The sequence below is a fragment of the Rhinolophus sinicus genome, linkage group LG16 (assembly GCF_036562045.2).
Source record: "Rhinolophus sinicus isolate RSC01 linkage group LG16, ASM3656204v1, whole genome shotgun sequence".
In the NCBI taxonomy this organism is placed as follows: Eukaryota; Metazoa; Chordata; class Mammalia; order Chiroptera; family Rhinolophidae; genus Rhinolophus; species Rhinolophus sinicus.
Window position 1 is genome coordinate 33,701,897 of NC_133765.1, and position 25,845 is coordinate 33,727,741.

At 46.6% G+C, this 25,845-nt stretch overlaps 2 protein-coding genes across 18 annotated transcripts in view; one reads left to right on the plus strand and one right to left on the minus strand.

The window, feature by feature from the left end:
- The window catches only part of IFT81 (intraflagellar transport 81), a 148,338-nt gene that overhangs the window by 83,410 nt on the left and 39,083 nt on the right, over nucleotides 1-25,845 (minus strand). For 11 of the 14 annotated variants that reach the window (XM_019733941.2, XM_074321747.1, XM_019733939.2 and 8 more), the window contains one exon: nucleotides 24,578-24,829. The exons of the other annotated variants lie outside the window; for them this stretch is intronic. In XM_019733941.2, coding sequence (XP_019589500.1) covers nucleotides 24,578-24,580 — 3 coding nt within the window. In that variant the 5' untranslated portion in view covers nucleotides 24,581-24,829. The remainder of the gene's footprint in view (nucleotides 1-24,577; nucleotides 24,830-25,845) is intronic. 14 annotated transcript variants of the gene reach the window in all.
- The window catches only part of P2RX7 (purinergic receptor P2X 7), a 38,155-nt gene continuing 19,756 nt past the window's right edge, over nucleotides 7,447-25,845 (plus strand). The window contains exons 1-5 of one of the 4 annotated variants that reach the window (XM_019733948.2): nucleotides 7,447-7,790; nucleotides 20,174-20,342; nucleotides 21,452-21,517; nucleotides 23,911-23,983; nucleotides 25,042-25,138. In XM_019733948.2, the coding sequence (XP_019589507.2) occupies nucleotides 7,666-7,790; nucleotides 20,174-20,342; nucleotides 21,452-21,517; nucleotides 23,911-23,983; nucleotides 25,042-25,138 (530 nt within the window). In that variant the 5' untranslated portion in view covers nucleotides 7,447-7,665. Of the gene's footprint in view, nucleotides 7,791-16,603; nucleotides 16,856-20,173; nucleotides 20,343-20,945; nucleotides 21,141-21,451; nucleotides 21,518-22,151; nucleotides 22,703-23,910; nucleotides 23,984-25,041; nucleotides 25,139-25,845 lie in introns of those variants that run through there. The other 3 variants (XM_074321754.1, XM_074321755.1, XM_074321756.1) reach the window with 3 other exon arrangements.

Genomic DNA, 25,845 nt, shown 5'->3' on the forward strand with positions numbered 1-25,845 from the left:
CCCAAATTTCTGACCACTGCTATGTGCCAGGCCCTGGCTGGGTATATTTTTTTATTTAATTCTTGTGAGAACACTGTGAGGTAGATACGATTATTATCCCCATATTACAGGTAAGCAAATTGAAGCTCTGAGAAGTTGAGTATCTTCCTCAAGAACATGGGTGAGCCTAGGTGTTGATGATTTGCTAACATGCTAGGAGACATTGTCTCCAGGTCTTATTCTTCCCCATTTGCAAACAGGAAAACGGAGTTACAGACAAGTGGAAGGGACTTGCCTCAGGGCCTTTGCATTCACTGAGCTCTCTTCCTGCAATGCTTTTCCCAGACATCCTGGTACCCACTCCCTTTCCCTCTTAAGGTCTTCAATTAAAAATTATCTTCTCAGGGAGCCTTTTCTGACAACCCTATTTAAAAGCTCAACCCCCACTTCACATCTCAATGACAAAAAGACAAACAACCCAATTCAAAAGTGGGCAAAAGACTAAAATAGACACTTGTCTAAGAAGGTATACAAATAACCAACGAGCACATGAAAAAATGCTCAACACCCAATGATGGGTATTAGGGGAATGGCAAATTGAAAGTATGTGAGATACCACTTCTTACCACGAGGATGGCTATTATTTACAAAATGGAAAATAACAAGTGTTGGCGAGGATGGCGAGAAATCGGAACCCTCATACATTGCTGGTGGGAAAGTAAAAGGATGCAGCTACTGTGGAATACAGTTTGGCAGTTCCCCAAAAGTTAAACATATGACTTTTTTAAACATATGACAGAAATGCCACTCTTAGTTTTCTCCTGGAACAACTGAAAACAGCAACTCAAATACTTGTACCAGAAAGTTCACGGTAACGTTATTCACAATAGCCAAAGGTGGAAACAACCTAAGTGTCCATCAACTGATGAATGGGTATATAAAATGTGATATAGCCATACAACAAAATATTATTCAGACATAAAAAGGAATGAACTACTGATATATGCTAAAACGTGGATGAACCTCAAAAAATATTACACTACGTAAAAGAAGCCAGTCATAAAAGGCCACATAGTATATGATTCTACTTATGTGAAATGCCCAGAATAGTTAAGTCCACAAAGATAGAAAGAAAATTGGTGGTTGCCAAGGATTGGTGAATCCATAGAGACAGCAGATTGATGGTTGCTAGGGGCTGCGGGGGAGGAGGGCGTGACAAACTAATGGGCACAGGGTTTCCTTTTAAAGTGATGAAAGTGTTCTGGAACTAGATAGACATGGTGAAGGCACTAACTGTCACTGAACTGTACCCTGTAAAATGGTTAGTTTTATGTCAGGTAAATTTCACCTCAATTTAACCACTAAGTTCAACCCCAAACACATCTTTCCCTGCTTGGTTTTTCTCCATAGTGTACATGGCCCTCTCACAGTCTCTATACCAGACTTACTTATCTGTTGTTCATCCTGTTTCTTTAGAATATAAGCTCCAAGCGGGTAAGGATTTGGGTCTTTTTGTTAACTCACATATCCCCCAAAGAGTCCCTGGCACTCAGTAAATATTTGTTACGTGAATGAATTAGGAAGAGTGTGGTGATACTGCAGTCCTGCCCCAGCCCTCTACCCTTCTCTCATCCTAAAGGGCTCTTGATCCTCAAGCATGTTAACAACTACCCTTAGTCTGGGCTCCTTTTTTCCTTTTTCCTAGAAAGCTGAATCCACAGGCTCTTGCTCAGCTCAGCCTTTAAACCCTTCTCTGCTGAGAGTTTTAGAGAAGACAATAAATCCATCACAATGTGGAGAAACACTGTCTGCCCCTCTGCTCGGTGGCTTCCCACAGAAATGTATTGTGACTCCAAACTGCAGCTGTCAGGCCATCTTGTTCCCCAGCCAGGAGGACATCATTCCCAGCTGTGCACAGGTGGCTCTTCAAGGGGGAAAATTTGTGGGAACCAGTCAATAACCTTTTACTGAACAGCTACTCTGACACAGTCCTGTACCAGGCACACGGCCAAATTACAAATGAAAGATATAACGATTCATTCATTCATTCATTCATTCACTCATTATCAAACATTCATTAAGCACCCACTATGTGCCTTGCACTGTGGCCCTTGATTTCAGTTTACAATTGAATTTACAGCTGAGGTGCCAATACCGTGCAGACCAGGGTTTCTCAGCCTTGGCACTAGTGACATTTTGGACCAGACAATTTTTGTCATGGGGGGTTGATCTGTGCACTGTAGGATATTTAGCAGCATCCCTCGTCATTATTGCTAGTAGCATGCCCTTAGTCACAACAACAAAAAATGTCTCCAGACATTGCCAAACGTCCCCGGAGGCACACACCATCCCCAGCCTCTGGGTTTAGAATTGCAGAAGACGTCAGTTATTACCTGACGTGGTCCACTGTCTTGACTCAGAAATAGATTTGAAAAGTTCCCAAGGAGAACATATGTCTTGGGCGTGGATGGAGTGGAAAAGAGGGGAGGTCTTAGGATGAAAAGAAATCCAGCATCCGTAAGAAGGACAGAACAATTATACCCAGAATAAAGTGAGTGAAACAAGGCATTCCGGGTGCCCGGGTTGAGTCAGGGGGCACAGAGGGGCTTCCTGCCCTGTGTTGAGGGGCTGGCAAGGGATGCGAGCTCCCAGGGAAGGGTGCTTTAGGGGGAGGGAAAGACAGACATGTAGCTTTGCTTACGGTTGCAGAAACAAATGCAGAAGACCACAATAAATGTAGTACATACCAATGATTACAAATTCTGAAACCATTCGAACCACTGGGCAAGACCTGGTGGGTCTCTGGGTGTGGAGGTGGGAGGTGGACCCGGGAGGTGGGAAGGCCCCCTGCCGTCCGGGCGTAACCTCAGTCACTAGCCTGTTGCAATGATAACTTTAGGGTCTTTAATTGTCGACGCCACCCTGGAATTCCCGTTTTCCCTTTTGGCTCTCTTCTCCTGTTCACCATAGCAACTGTGTTGAACTTTCTTCACTCTCATCAAACCTCCCACCCTTCTGCCTTCGCTTTCTCTATCATCAGGCAGCTGTGCCTCCTATCTCACACAGAAAATAGATGCCATCGGATTGCGCCCACCCTATGCTTCCTCATTTACCTGCAGCCTCACTCCCCTTTTCCTCGATCCCACATATATTTTGTCAGTGGTGCGGTCTAACAGCACTTTCTATGATGGTGGAAATGTTCTCTACACCACCCAGTGGGGTGGCCATTAGCCACTTCTGGATATTGACCACTTGAAAAAGGGCGGGCATGACAGAAAACTGAATTTTAAATTTCACTTCATTTTAATCATTTAAATTTAAATAGTCACATGTGGTTAGTAGTCACACTGTCAGACACCACTAGTTTACTAAAACTCAAGGAAAACCATTTTTGGATACCAGGTCACTGGGTTTTCTCCTAACTCTGTGACATCCCTAAGTAGCTGACGAATTTATTATAAGAATTCTGAATTGAGTGATGAGAAACAAGGAAGAGAGGGTGAGAAACGCATGTTCATGAGAAATTGCCATGGAGAAATATAGAGGAAAAAAACATTACTTTGACAAGCTGTTTTAGTAGCTCCAGTTCCCAAGGAAGAAAGCACAGTGAATCCTGGCTGAAACATTGAACTCCTGAAGGACAGTAAGAGTCTGGTATCATTGTATCGCTGCAAATCCAAGCTGCTATTGAGAGCAATATGGAGTCTGAGTGGGAGGAAGAACAAAATTCCGGCCAGGTGAGTGTGGTGGCTTGTCAGCGTCCTTCAGGGATCTGCCCTCAGCCCCCCTCCCTGCCACTACACCCTCTCTGGGCAGACCACCCTCCTCCACCCTCACCCCTTCCATTTTCCAGAGTGATTTTACTAAAGTGCAAATGAGATCACGCCACACCTCTGCTTATAAACCCACCAATTGCTCTCAGGATAAATTCCAGACTCCTTCACAACAGCACAGGAGACTGAAGTCGACGCAAATTGGGTTTCCTTGCAACAACACACCCTGAGACAAGGATTCCGGGGCAAGCAGATTATTTGGGAGGCTGAGGCCAAGAAGGAGAGTGAGGACAGGAAGGCAGTGAATGCAGGAAGCATTCAAGAGCAGGTCACTGCTGTGGGCATCAGGGCCTCAATGCCACTAGGGACCTCTGCGAGACCGCCCAGACTGCCTCAGTGTCGTGTCCCCTGGGACAGAGGAGCTGGGGTATTTAACTAGAGTCCCCAGCCTTGGAGCCTCTATTCTGAGAGCCACACCTTTCTCCCTCCCTTCCTCCCTCCTAGCTCTTCCTCCTCCCTCTCCTCACAAAAGCAGCCCCAATGCCTTGTTTGTTCTGTGAACCCACCCATGGCCATACATGATGGGACCAGAAATAAATAGCTGGACCAGTCAGATTCATTCCTCTGGGATTCTGGAATAGGGCAGTGATCCGGAGCTTTCACTTGGCACGTGGACACATAACCATGATAGACGTGTTGGGCCATGTGCCCTCAGAGAAGCAGGGAAGTCACACACAGAGTGAGTGCACAGGGAGACAGGCAGAGGCGAGACTGCACAGCTTCAGACAAACTGAACAAGCAACCTCAATGCAGGACATTTTAGCTTCTGATTGATCCTACCACCAGGTTCTTGCAAGGTTGGGCCACATTTCCTATATTTGAGTTCTGTGACATAACAGTGTTTTCTCTAAAAATCTCCCTCTTCCACTGAAGAAAATCACTTGATTTTCTGCCCTGTAACCAGAAACACACACACACACACACACACACCCCTTGACTAAGAAGTTCACCCAAGCCTCTCCAACCCCCAATTCCGTTCATGACCTGGCTTCCTACTTCACAAAGAAACAAGGGACCACCAATCTTGATATTCCACTTCGAGCATCTTTGAATGGCTCAGATGTTTCCATCTTAACTACCCCCCAATCTTCCCTCGACTCTATCCCCCATTAAAAATCACCCTGGGGGCCGGCCCGGTGGCTCAGGCGGTTAGAGCTCCATGCTCCTAACTCCAAAGGTTGCCGGTTCAATTCCCACATGGGCCAGTGGGCTCTCAACCACAAGGTTGCCAGTTCAATTTCTCCAGTCCTGCAAGGAATGGTGGGCAGCGCCCCCTGCAACTAAGATTGAACTCGGCACCTTGAGCTGAGCTGCCGCTGAGCTCCCAAATGGCTCAGTCAGTTGGAGCACGTCCTCTCAACCATAAGGTTGCTGGTTCGACTCCCGCAAGGGATGGTGGGCTGTGCCCCCTGCAACTAGCAACGGCAACTAGACCTGGAGCTGAGCTGCGCCCTCCACAACTAAGACGGAAAGACAACAACTTGAAGCTGAACGGCACCCTCCACAACTAAGACTGAAAGGACAACTTGACTTAGGGAAAAAAAAAAAAGTCCTGGAAGTACACACTGTTCCCCCAATAAAGTCCTGTTCCCCTTCCCCAATAAAACCTTAAAAAAAAAAAAAAATCACCCTGACCTCTCTCCCCTCAGAGTCAGCGGGAAAAGCGTCCACATCTGCTGTCTGCATTCTCTCCCTCTCACTAGTCTTTCCTTGCATTTCATCAGAAGGTATTCCATTCTGAAGATGTGATTTGAAGTGTCTGTGGGATATTTAGGTCTGGAGGTTCCTAGACTTACAGTCCATAGGTGTGGAGCTCAGAAGGCAGCAGAGATGGAAGAGCACGAGCGATCGGTGTATGAGTTCAGCGAAAGCCCAGGGAAAAGCATGTGTCCTTGGGTGGTGCCACGGGAGTACTGGACAGATGTGCCCCTGCTGGACATTTCCTACAAATGGCATCATACCATCTGTGGCCTTTGTGTCTGGTTTCTTTACTTGAGCATGTTTTCTAGGCTCTTCCACGGTGTAGCGTGTGTCAGTACTTCATTCCTTTTTATGGCTGAATATCCCATTGTATGTATAGGCCACGTATTGTGTATCCATTCATCTGTAGATACACATCTGGGTTGTCTTGCCTGTTCACTGCTATGTCTGCTAGTGGCTGGTGTTCTTGGGAATGAATGAAGGACTAGCATAAACAGCGTTGTCCAATGTCACCAAGGTGGTAAGGTGTGACACCAGAATTGGAAGCTGGGCAGCCTGTCCCACAGGGCCTGTGTTCTAACCGTCAGGCTTTACTGCCCTAATAGGAGGCCTGTGGAGCTCCTCTTTTTACTGGTGAAGATGACAGTATATTCAGAGTCCCAGCAAACAAGTGATGGCATACTCCAATGGGGTAACTAACAGTGGGAAGCATTTATAAAGAAGTCGGCAGAATTAAGAAAACGCAGTAAGGGATGGTGAGTCCCCTGGGACTGGCAACAGCAGGAGGTCCTTACCACCCCAAGGCCTGAGGAGCGAAGAGGGAGTGGTGCCCGGAGAGGAGAGGAGCGGGAAAACGCACCTTCACCCTCACCGTCCTCCTGCTCTCCAGTCACCCAAACTGAAAACCGGGAGGTAAGGGAGCGCCTGAGGCAGTTCACGTGGGTGAGACAGGAATGTTTAGCTCAGACTGGAAAAGTGAAAACCAGCCTGGCCACTTAGCAAGCTGGAAGAGCAGAAATGGACAAAGTCAGCTGCAAAAACAAGAGGAAACAATGTTTCTCTGGAGCTATAAAGTGATGCCTCCCATCTTTGAGGGAGGGACTCCTGCTTTCTTACTCACTGAGAAATGTCACCCTCTAAAATCACAGACTGTCAGAAACATTGCTATTTGAAACTGTACCAGTAAGAGCCAAAGACTCCCCTTTGCCTGGAGGATCTAAGTCACTTTGCCGCCAAGAAGCAGCCTCAGTGTGCACTTCAGGTGCAGAGCGTCGGATCAAGGCTTCCTGGACACCACATTCTAGAGCTATCTCAGCTTCATTGCTTCCAAGCAAACAGGGCCCTGGCTCCATTTTGCAATCCAGATCTGACATTGACTGTTGCATATAAAACCTGCTTTTATGTAAAACCTCACCGAATGGGTCAAAACTTAGTTTTGTTGGATGGCAAGTTTGTTCCTGGTGGTCTTAGGCTGATCGGCCTTGGTCATGGGTGGACCTCCCGGGGCATAGGGCAGGAGGAAGAGAGGGATCTAGAGGGTCACACAGGAAATATTCAGCATAGGAATGAAATCCTCCCCCTAACCCCCTTCAGCAAGTCTGATTCCCCCTATAGACCGAGTGGGGAGGAGAGAGGGAAGCAGGGACCTTCATTCACCCAGTGTTCATATACATCTGGGGCTGAATGAAGGGTTGTAGAAATCAATCTCTGAGTGGGGCTTGAGGCAATGGAAAGATTGAGGCCCTTTACTAAAGCACAATGGAAGCACTGGGTCCCCTGACATTTGAAGGGCTACCCCTTCCCCCCCAACTGAAATGAGTAAAAAAAGTGAAAGGAAAAGGGGAAAAGGCAGAATTCTTAACATGCCCTTCCTTTGAACACCATCTCTGTGCAGGCATCTGGGGGAGGCCAGCTGGGGCGAGGTCATCTGCCAGGCAGGCCTGTAGGACTTGGCTTCTCTTGTTTATCCCTAGCCACATCTGGGTAGCTGCCAGGGCCCGCCCCCACTCTGCCATCATTGGAGAAACTCAAACTTAAAGGCTCCTGCTAAGAATCAGGTTGTTTCATTTCCCTCTTGCTGGTGGGCCTGCTGTGACCCGTGCCGGGGGGTGGAGTCCTGGTCCAGCCCGTAGCAGACAGGAAGCCCCTCACCATGCCAGCCTGCTGTATATACAGTGATGTTTTCCAGTATGAGACGAACAAAGTCACCCGGATCGAGAGCATGAACTATGGCACGATTAAGTGGCTCCTTCACATGATCGTCTTTTCCTATGTTAGGTAAGTGGGGTGTGGGGATGACCCCAAATCTCTGCAGTGGTTGACAGCCTAGGAAACCCCAAGGTGCAGCTTTCAGTGCTTATGAGCTGTGTGTCTCTCAGCATGCAGGGAGAGGGAATGGTGAGGAAGTACAGGCAGGAGGAAGCAGTGCCAGTCTGCTGCAGACAGAAGCCACAGGAGGCGAGTGTGACACTTTGGGTTCTATCCCAGGCCTGCCTGGACGAGCCAGGCAGAGCATGCCTGGGGAAAGTGGGAAAACGCAGGGCAACACCCTGGATTCCCAGGGAGAGGCAAGGAATCAGGCCCCACCTGGCGATAATGCAGGCAACTTACCTGAGTCATCACTGCTTAGGGGGAGGAACAGGGCCAGACTTGTAAATGTGACTTTAGGCCTCTCCCGTGTCAGGATGGTCCCCCCTTGCTTTTTTTTAACGGCTTATTGAGACATAATTTGCATACTATACAACTCACCCATTTTTAGCGTACAATTTAGTGGTTTTTAGTATATTCATAGAGTTGTGCAATCATCACAAGTTTAGAATATTTTGATCACCTCAAAAAGAAATGCCCCATTCTTAGCCGTCATTCCCCGCAGGCCCCAGGCAACCACTGACCTGCTTTCTCTCTATGAATTTGCTTAATCTGGACATTTCATATGAATGGAATCATACAGTATTGTGGTCCTTGGTGTCTGGCTTCTTCCACATAGCATCATGTTTTCAAGGTTCATTCATGTTGGAGCATGTATTAGTACTTCATTCCTTTTCATGGCCGAGTAATATTTCATTTGTATGGATGTGCCACATTTTGGTGGACATTTGGGTTGTTTCCAGTTTGGGGCTATGATGAATAATGCTACTATGAACATATGTGTACAGGTTTTTGCATGAACATGTTTTCGGTTTTCTTGGGTATGTAACTATGAATGGAATTGGTGGATCATTTAGTCACTCTATTTTCAACCTTTTGAAGAACCACCAAACTGTTTTTCCCAGCGGCTGCAACAATTCGTATTCCCACCAGCAATGTAATCCAATTTCTCCACATCCTCACCAACACTTGTTATTGTCTGTCTTTTGAATTATAGCCTTGAGATGTGATGTGGTATCTCCTTGTGGTTTTGATTCACATTTCCCTAATGGCTAGCTAAGGGTTAGAGCAACCTACTTTATAATCCTGGATAAGTTTCCTTGGTCAAATCACTTAAACTCTCTGAGCCTCCATTTTTGCATCTGTTCATAAAATTGTTGTGATAATTAAACCAGAAAAGGCACGCAAGCCCTGATTGATGCCTGACGTAGCATAAGAGCTCCACAAATGGTAGCTATTTTTAAAAATAATCTTTTTGAACCTAACAGGTACTTTCATATACAGTACATCCCCTCTTGGGACTGTCAAAGTAACCACACTCAAGCTTGGGGTGTGAGATCTGAATGTGGATTCAAAACCCTTCACCTCTTTGAGCCTTGGTTTCCTTATCTGTAAAATGGGGATGATGGTTGTTGTGAGAATTAAATAAGTTAATAAATGCAGCGCTGCTAGAAAAATACCTGGCATATGACAAGCCCTTACTAAGTGTTAATTCTTATTGATATTAATTATTAGGATTATCATTATTTGATTCATGTTTACTATGCAACAAATATTGACTAAACATGTTAGAATTCTAAAAAAAGACACATGACTTAGACCATATATCATAGAACTGATAATAAAGAGCATAGTTGGTAAATGTTCCCTTTTGCATCAATACATAGATCACATGTCACAATTCCATGTAAGAGATGATGGAACTTCCTGGTATTCTTGGGTCCAGCACACGATTTCTTAAAAGCACATTACTGTACGTATAGGAACAGATTATTATGCAAACACTTTGCAGTGATATTTTTCTTTCATATCATGGCATCTTAACCCTACCTGCATTTAATTCCTTCAAATTCAGTTATACATGTTCCACGGGGACACGGAAAGACAGTGCAGTTTAAACAGGACAATGATTCAGTGACTGGGTGCTCCAGCGTTAAGTGTGAGACGGGATGCTGAGTTGGGGTTCCCTCAGTCTCTTCCCATACGCTTCTCACAGAGGGAGCATTTTGCTGCCCTACCTATGAATCTAGATACATATTTCCACCCAACATGTCCACTAAAATAAGCCAATTCCTTCACTTTCACCTGGAGCAAAACTGGAAAAACAGCACCTTGTCCCAGAGCTGGAAAGAAAATTGGCTCTGATGGCATCACTGGGAGGTGGGAGGTCTGTTTCCTATGCTTTGTGCACAACGCAATTGTTTAGCAAAGGCAATTTTGACCAGACACAATTTTTACTTCCAGTGCTGACTTTAGAAGGTAACCCCATGTAAGATGCTTCTCCATTATTTATATTTTAAAATATAAAGTTGAAGAGAAATTATTGCCAGCTTTGCTTTGCCCCACTATGTTCACAGAAGATTTACAGCTCACTGAATGGAGTCCTGCAGAACACAGCTTGGGAAATACTGCCTTAAATTAATTGTACTGTGAGACCTCAAGTTGATATGACTGCAAGTTGGCCATCTGTGAAATTGGGGAGACCCCTGGTGCACAGGGACTAGGGGAGGTTGCAGCATCAAATAGGACTGGTGTGGACCAGATAATTATCCAGATAATTCAGGATATACAGAAGCAGATGGTGGGTTCTGGGTTCAGAGGCTGTCCATACTAGGGCTGAAGAGACAAAGAGCCAGGATAATGAAATAAGACAGTGCATCAGTTATTGAGACTGGGGTACAAGGCAGGGGCTGGCAATAGAGGAAATCAGACAAGAGGCTGATCAGCTTCTCAGAGTCCCTCGCAACCAAGTTCAGATTGAGAGTCAAGGGCAGGGGCTGCAGCTGCAGGCAGGGTCAAGTGGCTCCAGCTTTCAGGGTTGCAGGAGTGTGTAGACAGGATGCTGAGTAGGTCTGTGTTAGAAAGAATTGTTTGGATACATTTCAGAAACCTAACTCAAGTAAGCTGCCAAGCCACACAGGGGGATTCACTGTCATGTCACTGGGGAGAGGAAGAGATGGAGCTGTCCACAGACATTGATGGTTATAAAAGTTCAAATGGTGCTATCAGGGCCGGGTCTCTCTTCCCACGTCTTGGTTCTATGCGGCTTTCTTCTCGAATAGGCTCTCTGTGTAGCAAGATAGGAGTCATAGGAGTCTCACATCCTCCCCTTTTAACAACCCCTCAGGAACAAACAAGTCTTTCCTGATAGCTCTGGCAGGAAAGTCCCAGGAAAGACTCTGATTGGTTGAGTTTGAGTTACATATCCATCCCTCAACCAATTGCTGTGGTAGGGGCATGGTGTCACCTGATTGGCCAGCCCTGGGTCATGTGCACCCCCCACCCCCACCCCACACACACAAGAAGTGGGGGTGGTGGAGGGGAACAGAGCAGAATGAACCTGACCTGAACCATATCCAGCAGCTTTTCCTTAGGAAAGAACAATTCTGTAGCCAGGAGAAATGGGCAAAGAAAGTGGCAGGTGGGGGTGGTAAGAGACAGACAAAAAACAAACATCGATTACAATGTCTCGTGGTGGGTAATCATGATTTGAACAGCGTATAACTATGAGGAAATCTCATATTACGGACTCTACTTCTCGACTACGTGTCATAACCTTATTTTCCCAGACTCCCTCGGAGCTAGAACACAGGCATGAGACCCAAGTATTTCAAACGTAAGCGCCACGCAACACTTTAGTACACAGGGAATAGCATGAGGTGCTGGGTGTGAGCAGAATTCATCATTAGGAATTTATGGGGGCAGTTCCAGCCTTGACTTACACACTGGGGACGACTTCCCTGGACCCCATGCTTTCGAAACCCTGCTCTGCTGGCTGTAAGCTTCCCCATGGAGAAAGGCGCCTGTGGGGCTGTATACTTTTCTACTGCTGCTTAACAAATTACCACAAACTTCAAATCTCTGGCTTCTCTTCTGGGACCAGCCGAAGAAAACTTTCTGTTTTTAAAGGACTCATGTGATTCCATCAGGCACATTCAGATAATCTTCCCTTCCCATCATCTTAAGGCCAAGTGTATAATATCACCTAATTGTGGAAGAATATCCATCATACTCAAAGTTTGGGGGATTAGGCAGGGTGTATACGCCAGGATGTAGGAAATATTGGGGTCATCTTAGAAGTCTGCCTGCCACAGGGGCAGAACGTGCCCATCCAGAGCTGCACTCCCCCACCCCACCATGCTCTGGGGCTGCAGAATTCTCTTCCAAATGGCTCTGAACCTCTTCGCAGATTTCTTCTCTTGAGAGAAGACCACAGTACCCATGGGCATGCAGGTGGAGGGGATGGAGGGAGCGTGGGCACAGAGGACATAGGAATACAAATGGACGAAGAGAGACCATGTAGGAGGCTACTGGGTGATCGGAGCGTGATGGTGACCTGGACTGAGGAGGTGACAGTGGTAAAGGAGAGGAGTTGAGGGATTTGAATAATATGGGAAGATAACACAATGGAATGGCTATGGGAGAGTGAGGGGAAGGATGCCGTAAGGAATGTGCCATGTTTCTGGCTTGGGCAACTGAAGGGTAGTGGAAGAACTTAATGGGGTAGGAAATATGGGATAAAAAGCCCATTTGGGGTGGAAGATGAGTTCAGAACTGAAGGCACTGAGTTGACATGTCTATGGGACATATAAATGTAGGGCCATAGTGGGTGGTTGGATGTATGAAACCGGAGCTGGAGACGTACATTTACGTATCATCAGCATATATGTGATACACATACATGTACATGGTAACTAGAACCACGGAAGGAGCTGCGACTGACCAGCAAGAGAAGATGTAGATGAGAAGGCAAGAGGGCTCAGAACAGACCCCTGAGGAACGCTAACCATTAAGTGATGGGGGACACAGAAATCCCCAAAGGATTCTCAGAAGGGTGGCCACAGAGAGCCAAAGAACGTCAGGAGAATGCGGATTCCGGGGAAGCTGAGGAAAAAAGGGGAAGGAGGTTGTGCATGATCATTGGTGGCAAATGCTGCTGAGAGTCCCAGGAAGATCAGGTCTGTGGGTGTCTGTCGGATTTAGTGAAGAGGAAGTTGTTTACTTGGCAAGACAGGCTTTAGAGGAGTGATGGGGGTGGGAGCCAGACCGGAGTGGGCGGAGGAGTGAATGGAGAGGCAGAAATGGATGTGGTGACTCACTCTTTCAGGGACTTGACTACAAAAGAGAAGAGAGGCATCAGTAGTGGCAGGAGAGGAATGTGGAGTCCAGGGAGGGTATATTTTAAAGGTGGGAAATGATGTTGAAATGCAGATGGCAATGGGAAGGAGAGAGGGAGATGATGCGATAAATGGAAATTATCATCATCACTGTCACCAACTAGCAAGCACAAGGAAAGCTTGTTCTGTTCTGGGACTGCTCTAATGATTAGACATTTCTTTTTACATTGAGTCAAAATCTATCTCCCTGCAAGTCTCCCCTTTGGTTAGAGTTCTGCCTTGTGGTTCCCTCTTTTACTTGACACTCTTCAAACGGCTCACACTTGGCTGTTGTATTTCTCCTCTTCTTCAAAACAGTAGCCCCAATCCCTCCAGCCAGGTGTCCCCAACACGGTATCCAGACCCTTTACTATCTCAGCCAAGTCCACACAACCACACTTGTTTGTCAAGGCCCTCTTAAAAAGTGGTGCATGCACTCTGGCTTTGCTGGTGGAAGCATGGAACAATTCAACATGTTGTGGTTTCAGATAAAATGACCACATCCAGAAGTTTATCTTAAGGTGTTAAATTTAGCTCAAGTGTGAACAGATTCTTGTACAAGTGGCACATGAGAGAGGAGAGGGGAGAGGCAATGAAGCACAGTGCTTACGAGACTAAACAGAGCCTCCATGGTGAGACTCAATGCTTCCCCCAAAAGATCAGGAACAAGGCATGGATGCCTGTTCACCCCTGCTGTTCAACACTACTGCAAGTTTTGGCCTGAGCAGTGAGGCAAGAAAAAGAAATAAAAGGCATCCAAACTGAAAATAAAGAAGTAAAACCACACTCAGATAATATGATCCTGTAAGTGGAGAACCCTAAAGAATTCAGACACACAAAAAACCTGTTAAAGTTAATAAACCAATTCAGAAAAAGTTTCAAGGTGTAAGATCAACACACAAAAACCAGTTGTGTTTCTATACACCAACAATGAGCAATCCAAAAAGGACATTAAAAAAAAAAAAAAAATTCCATTTACAATAGCATCTCAAAGAGCGTAAGCAAGCTGTGGAGCCAGTGTTGTTACTTACTATGTGTCTTAGTCCGTTGGGGCCACTATAACAAAATACCACAGACTAAATGGCTTATAAACAACAGATATTCATTTCTCACAGTTCTGGAGGCTGGGAAATCCAAGATCAATGAGCCAGCAGATACGTTGTCTGGTGAGAATCCATTTCCTGGTTCACAGATGGCCACCTTCTTGCTCTGCCCTCGTGTGTAGGAGGCAGGGGTCTCTGAGATCTCTTTCATACAGACATGAATCCCATTAAGAAGGCTCCACTTTCATGACCTAATCACTTCCCAAAGGCCCTACCCGCTGAGGGTTAGGTTTCATCATAGGAATTTGATGGCAGGTGGGGAAGGGGCAGGGTCACAAACATTCCGTCTGTAGCACTATGTGGACCTAGGCTCACTTTCTCTGTGTGAGCTTGCTCAGCCATAAGGTGGGGGTAATACTAGTATCTTCTTTACAGGGTTGTTTTGGGGGGCGAGGTAAGGTTTGAAAGAGTTCATATATGTTATCCATGAACGCTTAGAAGAGTGCTTGGCACATAGTAAGAGCTGTGTCAGGGTTACCAGAAAAGATGTTTAAAATTGGGGAAACTGACCAAAAGTTCCCGTTCAATATCCATCAGTAATAGACTGGCTGGCAATAATCACAACCCCGCCTTAGGTGAATATTCTATTTCTCTCTCACTGAAGCTTAAGATCACATGAGTGGTTTTGGTTTTGTTTCTGTTTTGGTTTGTTTTTTTCCTTCCTGGATGATATAACACAATGTTGGTTCATATGAGCTTAGGGTTATCTAAAATTTTCGAGCCTGTGACATAAACCTCTGTCAATTTGGGTGGCTCATGGCTTGCATTTGTGTAACTAAGTTTTTGGCTCAAGACCAGGACTTTCCATGTATCGATGATATTTCCTCTAATTGGTAACCATTAACTAATAGGTTAGACTCACTCCCTACTCTCCCTATAGTAGAACAGTGTAGTAGACTGTGTTCTGGGGTAGGGGCCTTTTGAATGAGAGAGACAGAGAATTCAGGAAGTATGACTGGGAAGAGTTTTCCAGATGTGCTGGGTGACAGAGGAGAAGCACAGGAGCCAAAGGGAATTAGAAGAGAAGATAATGTCTTAGTCAAGCTGTGGGTGACAAGAAATGAAAACCTCCTCAGGCAGCTCAAGGAAGGTGGGGCAGAGGGTAACGGGGGATGAGGGGGGCTCTTAGAGATAAAGCTGCAACAGGCCTACCATTAATATACTGTGGGGCCGGCCCAGTGGCTCAGGCGGTTGGAGCTCCGTGCTCCTAACTCCGAAGGCTGCCGGTTCGATTCCCACATCGGCGAATGGGCTCTCAACCACAAGGTTGCCGGTTCAATTCCTCAAGTCCTGCAAGGGATGGTGGGCAGCGCCCCCTGCAACTAAGATTGAACATGGCACCTTGAGCTGAGCTGCCTCCCAGATGGCTCAGTTGGTTGGAGCACAGGCTCTCACCCACAAGGTTGCCGGTTCGATTCCTCAAGTCCTGCAAGGGGTGGTGGGCTGTGCCCCCTGCAACTAGAAAAATGGCAACTGGACCTGGAGCTGAGCTGCGCCCTCCACAACTAAGACTGAAAGGACAACTTGAAGCTAAACGGCACCCTCCACAACTAAGATTGAAAGGACAACAATTTGACTTGGAAAAAAAGTCCTGGAAGTACACACTGTTCCCCAATAAAGTCCTGTTCCCCTTCCCCAATAAAATCTTTTAAAAAAAAAGTTATAAAAAAAAAAATATATATATATATATATACTGTGACAGGCTGAGTAACACTCTCACCTCCTCCACCCCAAATCTTAAGGTCCTAATCCGCTGAACCAGTGAATGTCACCTTATATGGCAAAAAGCACTTCACAGATGTGATTAAGATCAAGGTCCTGAGAGGGGGAGATTATCCTTGATTACCTGAGTGGCCCCAATGTAATCACAAGAGTCCTTACTAGAGAGAAGCAGGAGGGTCCATGTTAGAGAAAGGAGATGTGACAACAGGAGCAAAGGTTGGAGTGGCAAGGCTATGAGCCCAGGAATGTCCCGGCAGCCTCTAGAAGCTGGAAGAAGTGGGGAGGAGGCTCTCTTGTGGCGCCTCCAGGAGGAACCAGCCCTGCCATCACCTTCATGTTAGCCCTGTAAGACTGATTTTAAGCATCTGACCCCCAGAATTTTAATAGCATAAACCAGTGTTGTTTTAAGCCACTAAATGCGTGATTTGTTACAGCAGCCATGGGTAACTAATACAATGGGTATTTAACTCGCCCTGAGGGTCTAGGCGCTCTCCCACTTCCTTCTTTGTGCATCTCTTGCTGCCCTGGCCCTTTGCTGACCTCTCCCCACAGCTGAGTGGACCAGGGATGGACGTAATCTGATTCTTTTCTTGGGATTTTACACACAAAAAGCAGAGGTCTGCAGGCCCAACTTCTCCACGAGGCCAGAAGGCACAGTGTACGGGCCCACGGTTCTAGGGGCTCATGAAAATGCCTGCTGCCCCGGGGGCTAGGCTTTGGTGAGCCAGACGGGAGGTAGTTCACTTTCAGTTCATGCTCTTTCACTTTAGAGTTACCTTTGTTCAGTGCGCTCAGACTCGGTGAGGGAGAGCCAGGCTTTGCGGAGAGGCACTTCCTCCCCACTGAACTTTGAGGGCACTCTCACCATGCTGGCAGGGGGCCAATCATCCTGGATATGGCCGTCTGTGAAGATCACGAAAGTCATTGAGATTCAGAGCGTGTGGATTAGGACGCTGAAGAACCTCTTTACAGTGGGCATCGTCGTCTACATCTGGTGAGTGGGTGCGGTGTGCCAGCCTGAGGGCTCCGTGGGCTGACCTCACTCTCCATCCTTCCCTCCACCCCTGCCTCCCTGCCCTCCCTGCCCTCCTCTTCAGCCTGTGAGCGCCCAGGCTCCTCTCACATTAGCCCTGTCCACCTTCTCAGACTCTCGTCAGCTTTCCTCTCCCCCATCATCTCTACCCATCCGACAAGGCCCAGCTTACCCCCAGCCCCTTTGTGCCTGTTTGCTCCAGGGACCAGTGTTGCAGGCTTCAGGATGCACAGGATTGTAGCTTCTTAGAGCTGACAGGTCCTAAGGGTTAGGGAGCCAGGCAGTTATCTCATTTAGTGAGTCGGGAAGAGAGCTGCTGGGACAGTCGTTAGACTGTTCTTTCCATAGGGCAGGGGACTGCAAACTCATTTCCTCTTTTCTTCCATTGATGAGGCTCTGAAGCACTTTAATTCTTAAAATGACATGTTCACTATAATACAAAGACAAGTTTTCTGATTTACGAGAGGGCTGGATTCCATTAAGGCTAATCTCTAACGTGTGCATTCTGGAATGAATACGAGAGATCAGAACTGAGCTTCCCAAATGGTGGGCCACACGAACCCAGTGTTATTCTGGGGGCGCTGCAATATCCCACACACAAAACACGGCACATACACTACACATTGTGATGCGAGGCCGAAATGTATTGTTGAACAAGCGTTTTCTATTTGTCTACGGAATTATATTTAATAGCTTAGTCTCATATATGCTGATTGGATCTCAAATCTGAATCTCTAGCCCAATGTCTTTCCTGATGAGCTTTCTTTTTTAATGGATGTTATAGAGATATTAAAATATATTGAGAATAATATGATAAACACCCATATACCACCATCCAAGTTAAGAAATAAAAACATTACTAATCCAGTTTTAGCTCCCTGCAAACTCAGCCTTTATCCCATTCCCTTCCTCTCCGCTTAAAAACACCATCCTGAATTTGGTGCTTGTCATTCTGTTTGTTTTTATATTTCTACAACATATGTTTATATCTATAAAAACATTTTCCCTTTTTTTATTGAGGTGAAATTTATACAACATGAAAGAACCATTTTAAAGTGTACAATTCAGTGGCATTTAGTGCCTTCACAATGTCGTGCCACCACCACCTCTATCTAGTTCCAAAACATTTTCACCCCAAAAAACCCCACACCCATCATGCAGTTAATTCCCATTTCCCCATCCCCCAACCCCTGGCAGCCATCAACCTATTCTCTGTCTCTGGATTTACCGCTTCTGGATCTTTCATATCAATGGAATCCTACAGTATGTGACCTTTTGCCCCGGTCTTCTTTCACTTGGAGTCATGTTTTCGAGGTTCATGCACAGTATAGCAGGACTTAGTACTTTGTTCCTTTTACGGCTGAATAATATCATATGGATGGGCCACATTTTGTTTTGTCCATTCCTCTACTGACGAACATTTGGGCTGTTTCCACCTTTCGGCTGTTGTGAACAGTGCTGCTATGAATCCACATGGATGCGTATTTGTCTGAGTGTATAATGTTGTTTTGGATTTCGTTAAACCTTGTACTGTGGGATGCTTTGTGTGATCAACATCATGTCATTTTCATACTGAAACAAGCAGTTCTCCTTTCATTTTCACTGCTGTAGAACAGCCCATTGTATGAATCCAACAATTTATTTACCCATTCGGTATTCGAGGACATTTAAGTTATCTCCAGTTTTCCCTCTTACAAGTAATGCCGCCATAGATATTCTTGTACAGAACTCCTTGGGCACACGTATGAGGGTGTCTCTAGGGCATACATCTAAGTGGGACTGTTGGGTTGTAGGGAATGCACTTCTTCAAGCGGATTTCATATTGCCAAATGTGAGTTGTCTTTTCATGCATCTCCCAGGAGTTCTCAACCCTGGCTGTACATTAGAATCAGCTGAGGAACTTTTAAAAGATATATAGATACCTGCATAACCACCCATACCTATTGAATCAGAGTTTCCAAGGATAGGCCTGGGGGGCTGCAATTTTGAAAGTTCCCTGGGTGATTACGCATCACAGCTAACATTGAGAGCAGCTCGGGCCACGTCTCGGCCCCTCCTCTGTCTTGCTTTCCAAGATCAGCTCCTAGAGGGCAGCCATTGGATTAGATGTCCTAATAACATATTAGGAGCTAGACAGAGGGAAGAGACCAAATAAATACAAGCTGAACAAATAACAAAGCATCTAGAATACACACTTAACTATTCAGGGCAATGGGAGACCGGGAACACAGATACCTGGGATGGGGTCTACTTTTGTTGTTTTTCAATTTGTATAGGGGAATATTTGGAGACAGTGCATTTCTCCAGGGCCGATCAGCTCCAAGTCATTGTCCTTCAATCTAGTTGTGGAGGGTGCAGCTCACTGGCCCATATGGGAATCAAACCGGCAACCCTGTTGCTCACAGCTCGTGCTCTAACCAACTGAGCCATCCGGCCGCCCCTACCATTTTTAATGATCAATTCCACTCTCCCCCGCCAGTTCCCCCACCTTAATAATTTACACTTATATCCTAAATAAGGTAATGAACTGACCAAAAGGCTGGAAACCAGAGGCAGAGCCGTCTCACGCATGAACAAATAGAGCAAATGATTAGAGGTCTGGCTACAGGCTATAAGGGAGACCAAGTGAGGACTTCAGTGCTGCCACAATCTGTGTGACCTTGGGCAAGTTCCTTCACCTCTCTGAGCCCATTCCCTCGTCTACAGTAACTATCTCCTATTGTGAGGATTAAAGGAGATGATGCATGCAGAACATGTGGCACCTATTAAGAGCTCAATAAAGGGTAGCTCCTATTAATATTATTTATAAACCAGGTGTGTCTTTCTGGCAAACAGGTGGCTGACCTGCCGGACACACCCTTCAATAGGTGCTGATGTGTTTACGGAGGCCCAGAACAAAGCTGGTGAACAACGTGGGGGTGGACTCGGGCATTTGAGAAGCTGTCCTGTAGACGAGGGTCTATATTAGGCAGTATTAGAGGTTGGCACGGGGGCCATAGTTTCCACATAGTGAGTGCTCACTGCGTGGCAGATACAATACTAAGCAGTGTGTATACATAGCTCATTTCATCCTCCAAACAGTCCCATGAGGTAGGTATGACTAGTCTTCCAATCTTACACGCAAGGAAAATGAGTCCCAGAGAAGGCAAGTCACTTACCCAAAGTCACCCAGCACAGCTAGGGTTTGAATGGAGGCAGCTTTTGTCACCTGCATTCAAAACCACTGCTCTGTGCCTCTCTGGAGCAAACCACTGATGTTTTTCTGTGTTTGCCACTTAGCTTTGCTCTGGTGAAAGACAAGCTGTACCAACGGAAGGAACCTCTCATCAGCTCTGTTCACACCAAGGTGAAAGGCGTAGCAGAGGTGAGAGAGGAGATTTTGGAGAATGGAATAAAGAAGGAGGTGCGGAGGGTCTTCGACACTGCGGATTACACCTTCCTTTTGCAGGTGAGCACCTGGCAGCATCCTCCCAGGACTCATCTCTGGTCACTGTCACCAGGGCTTGCCCAGTCCATCCCTTGGGACCTAGAGCCTTACTCCAGAAAAACACTGGCCCTATTTGAAAAGCTCTGTGAAAATCCCAACTGAGAAAACCTAAAAATTGCAAAATTGGGTCAGGTCCAACAGCTCAAAAGAGATGATTCTTTGCTTTATTGAGTCCTGCAGGGTTTCTCAAAATAGCAGGATGTCCTGGTGCATTTAAAACACGATTTAATTCCCTCACACTCTGATTCGCACACCGCTTTTTAGAAGCAGGGCCATCAAGTCAGCACGAAAGGGCAAAGAACTTCCTGCCTAGAGAGGACCGACCCTTCTATATTGTTTGTGTGGCATTTTATCAATAAAAATGTCTCCAGAAAAACTCCTGGGTATGTTCTTGCACAAAGGAAGGAAATAGATGACAAAAAAAAAAAGAAAGGGTGTGGGTCACAGAGAAAGGGCATGTGACTGTTTGTTTATCTTTGAAATTAGAATTGTCAAAAAGGAGAAGTCCAAGTGGGGTTGAGAACACCAAAGAACAGACAGGGGGGCCGGGAGGGGCAAAGGTTCACACATGCAGCCTGTGAGAGCTGGACCGCTTTGCAAAACCACAAAACCCAAGCTGCTGTCTGTTTCTAACTGCGAGCCATTAAAATCTGCAGCTACTTCCTGAGTGGTGGGATGCCCTATTGCCCTTTCATGAACAACCTGGATAATCTGAGCAGCACGGTGACGAAGCCAACAGCCCCGCCTCTGCCTCCCCAGGTCTCTCAAGCTTCAGTATAATGGGATTTTTGTGTCCAAAAAATGAAAAGGCTGCTTTGGAGGCTGGAATGGAAATGAAGACTCAATCGGTTTCAATGCGCCTCTGCTCCCCCTTGGCTCAGCAGGGTGGCCCATCCCGCTTTGCTATTCAGCTCTCCATGTAGTCCTGAGTGGCTTCTCAACCCTGATTTTCTAGATTGAAGCTTAGAAGAGTGGAAAGTTCGCCCCGGCACTTAGCAAACTGGATTATTGTGATTAAGTGGTTCTGTTCTCAAAGGCTTGGCACTTGACTTCTCTCCTTTTCTCTGCAGGGGAATTCCTTCTTTGTGATGACAAACTTTCTCGAGACAGGTCAGAAGCAGGGGCGGTGTCCTGAGGTAAGGAGGGGACTCAGAATTGTTGGATGGGTGATCAGAGTTGCTGGAGGAGGCACAGGTCAGAGGAAGCAGAAATTGAGGTCGGGGGTGTCTTCGAGCCCACAAATGCTTACTGAGCCTCTTTTGTGGGGAGTAGGGCTGGGCTGGGTGGAAGAAGGGTGAGAAGACGTCGCAGTTCTCTCTCTGTAGCCGCCCAATCTGTGTCTGTACCCATGGTCTCCAGCTCTGGCCTTAAGAGCCAGTGCAGGCTTCGAGGCCTGCTTTCTCCATCGCTTGCTCCTGTGCAGCTCATGGCAACTGATCCTTGGCATTTGGGCAGCATTTCACATTTTAGGTGGAGCCTCACAACAACCTTAGGAGAGTAACAGCATTCCCAGCCCTATTTTACAGGTCAGAACTCAGATCAGAGAGGTTAAGTACTTCCCCCAGGTCACCCAGCTTGCTGGAGGCAGAGCCAAGCTTCGAACCCAGGTATCCTCTTTGACAATTTCTCTTACCGTGTTGCCCCAAAAATAAGACCTAGCTGGACAATGAGCTCTAATGCGTCTTTTGGAGCAAAACTTAATATAAGACCCAGTCATATTTTACTATAAGACCGGGTCTTATATAAGGCCGGGTCTTGTATTAAGTTTTGCTCCAAAAGACGCATTAGAACTGACTGTCCGGCTAGGTCTTATTTTTGGGGAAACAGGGTAGCACAGTCTGCTGAGAACTGTCTGCAGGGCCAGGCCTGGGAAGGTTGTCACACAGCTCAAGTGTGCCTTTCCAGCCCAATCTTAGTTTTAGCCTCTAGTAGCAGCTGAATGTTCCACGTCCTCCCACGACCACCACGCATGCAGTCTTTCCCAACTTGGCTTCGCCCTCTCCAGACTCGTGACCTTCCCCTGTCTCTTTCTGGAAAACTTCCCTCCCTATCCAAATGTATTGGTCCTATTCTGTCCTTTCCCAGTCCTGTTCTCAGCCCTTTAAGATGATAACTAGCTACTCTGGTAAGTATATCTAGAACGATGTGTTACATACTAGGCATTACCTGTTGCTCGCACCCTGCCGCCCTCTCCCTCTCAGGTAACATACCTGCTCTTCACCAGAGAACATCCCAACACAGCACTGTGGCGCCATCGAGCGGGTCTCCTGCCTATGGGAGGACCAGCCTTGCCCGTGGGTCTTGCTCATCAGCCCACTCAGGTGACAAGGCCTTGAGAGCTCCGAGTAGACGTGCTCTCTCCTACTACAGCCTTTGCTGTCATTTCTACCTAAATTTGGAACCAAGCTAACATGCCCTTGGTATCTATCTCAATAACGCTCATTTAATCTTCACAATAACCACTTAAGACAACTCTGTTCATCCTCCTCTGACAGATGAGAAAACTGAGGCTCAGAGAGTTGCCGCAACTTGGCCAAGGTCTCTCAGCTAAAAAACGGTGCAGCTACTGCCCAAACCAGGTGTCCCTAAGTCCTTCCGTTGGATGCCTGTAAAAGCCACAAACTGCACAGAAGATAAGGAGCAGAGGCCATTTTCACAGGGCCTATGTCATGTTCTGGTTTCCCTAAGACTGGCCATTAAACCTGGTCCCTGGAAAATGGGAAGTCGAGTATGCATAAACCACACATCTCTCTTCCTTATTCCGTCCTCGGCCCTCAGTGCTGAGACCTGACTGCTGTCCCCTATTCCCACATTTCCTGCTGAGCCTTTGTGTCTGTTCGCTTCACTCAGTTCTTCAGCCACAGGGCTGCGTGGGCCAGGCCATCTGGGCTCCACCCCAGCACTGTCCCTGAAAGTGTTCCCAGGCTGCCCTGATGTCCACTTCTTAGATTTTTATTTTGTATTGAGATATACTTCAGATACCATAAAACCCACCACGTTAAAGTGTACGACTCACTGGTTTTTAGTATATTCACAATGTTGTGCAACCATCACCACTGTCTCATTTCAGAACATTTCCATCACCCCAGAAAGAAACCTCGTACCCATTAGCAGTCACTCCCCATTGCCCCCCTCCGTCAGCCCCTGGCGACCGCTGACCTACTTTCTGTCTCTATGGACTTGCTTATTCTGGAATTTCATGTAAATGAAACCATACAATACGTGGCCTTTTGTGTCTGGCTCCTTTCACGTTCCACAGTGTTTTCAAGGTTCACTCATGTTGTAGCGCGTGTCAGTACTTCATTCCTTTTTTATGATCAGATAATATTCCATTGTGTGAATGTACTGCATTTTATTTGTTCCTTCACTGGTTGATGGATATTTGGGCTATTTCCATTTTTTGGCTATTATGAACAGTGGTGCTATGTACATCTGCGTACAAGTTTTTGTGTGGCTATAGACATCTGCTTTTCTGCACCTTAGGGACACACAATGCTTACTCCCCACTATCCTGTCCTTCTCTCTGCAGCATCCTGACCGCAGGACACACTGTTCCTCTGACCGCAACTGTAAAGAGGGATGGATGGACCCGCAGAGCAAAGGTATGCTCCGGTTTGGGGTGGGACTCTGGGGATGAATGGTCTGGCATCTTGGTGACATTCGCAATGTTCTAAAGTTCAAATCTTTAGCTCTGGCTCTCAGCTGCCCTGTCCTACCCTCACCAAGCCATAGGCAAGCCTATTGTCTGCCTCATGCCTTGGCTGTCCCCAGAGGACCAGCTGCTGACTATAAATGTGACTCTAATTCCCCAGTGAGGGCAGCTCCTAAAAACCTTGCCGAATAAGCACCTTCAAGGTTCTGACAGAAAAATCAAATGACCTATAGCATCTGACAGAAAAATCAAATGACCTATAGCATCACCTGAGCATTTTAAACTTTCTCTCTTGAATTTCCCCAAAGATTGAGGAGCTTAAACTTATACCCCCAGGACATCTGGGGCCATCCCTACATCAACCTGGAGAATTTCCATATCTATTGTTTAACTTAAAGAGGCACATGACAATAAAATAAGTAACTACAAAAGAAAACATCAGTGGTTATAAAACACACATACACAAAAAGCCATATGGATGTTACATTTTTCCATCATACATGTGTGTTGGAATTGGTATAAAGACAATTTTAACATGACTTACCATTTTACTTCCCCCTTGGAAATCTCTAACACTGATGCTCCAGGAAGATGCACCATGTTTATTCTGTGAGTTTGCACATCCATGGACACGCTGGACACTCTTCAAGGGACACAAATGCCCATTGAGAAGCCAAGTTCTAGTTCACTTATTGCAGGCGAGAGAATACACTCTGTCCAGGTCCCCTCTCAGGACTCTTTTCTTGCAATGAAGCAAAAAAGCCACAAGCATCCATGCTCTTTCTGTGTTCTGATGCTTTAAAAAACAACAACAAAAAACATGTTTGCCTTGTTGTGTATTTGGTTGGCCTAATATCAGTTTGAGGTTTCATGGAAACTGAAACGGCTCAGGTTGAAAAGAATAAACAGTCTCTCGCTTGGGTTGAATAAGTGACAAGCCTCCTGGAGTTTCCTTCCCCCTCTGCAGTTTTTTCACACATGTGCTTCTGTGACCCTTTGACCCCACAGGAATCCAGACCGGAAGGTGTGTGGTGTATGAAGGGAACCACAAGACCTGTGAGGTCTCTGCCTGGTGTCCCACCGAGGCAACGAAAGACGCGCCCCGGTGAGTGGCAGGGTGGGGACACATACGGTCGCCCTCAGCAGTGAGCAGATGCGGCCTTGCCAGGCGCTGCCCTAGCTTCTCTTCTCAGGGAAGTCCTGCAAAGACCTGGGTCCTACAGGCTTGGTGGCCCCTGTGCCAGGCACACTGGTGGCCGCTGGGAGGGCCATGCTAGTTGGTAAAATACTGAAATAATTCTGACTGGTTGGTAAATAGCTACTAGCCTGAGCACTCTGGGGTGCCCCTGTGCCCCCTCTGCACCAGCACGTCCCAGGGCTCCTCCAGACCCCTCCTCCAGAGCTACAGCAAGGTCCACGCTGACTAGTCAGTGTCCATGCTGAGTAATTAAGGATGGGAAGGGAGGGTGGAAAGGAAAAAGGAAGGGACGGGGAAGGAAGGAAAAGGAATGGAAGGAAGGGAAGGGAAGTTTGCTTAAATTAAATGGTCACAGTGACATATAGATTTGGAGGTCCCTGTAATGATTCTTCTCTTGAACACACAAGGTCAGGCGCAGAAGGCAGAACTTGATGTTAAACCTCAGAAACCATAGGGACGGAAGCATTTCAGCAGAGACTAGAGACCTGGATTCAAAGCCTGGCTCTAACACTTCCTTGCTGTGTGACCTTGGGCAAGTGGGTTAACCTCTCTGGGCTTCAGTTTCCTTATCTGTAAGCTGAGGTAACAACTGCGCCTACCTCACTGGGCTGTTG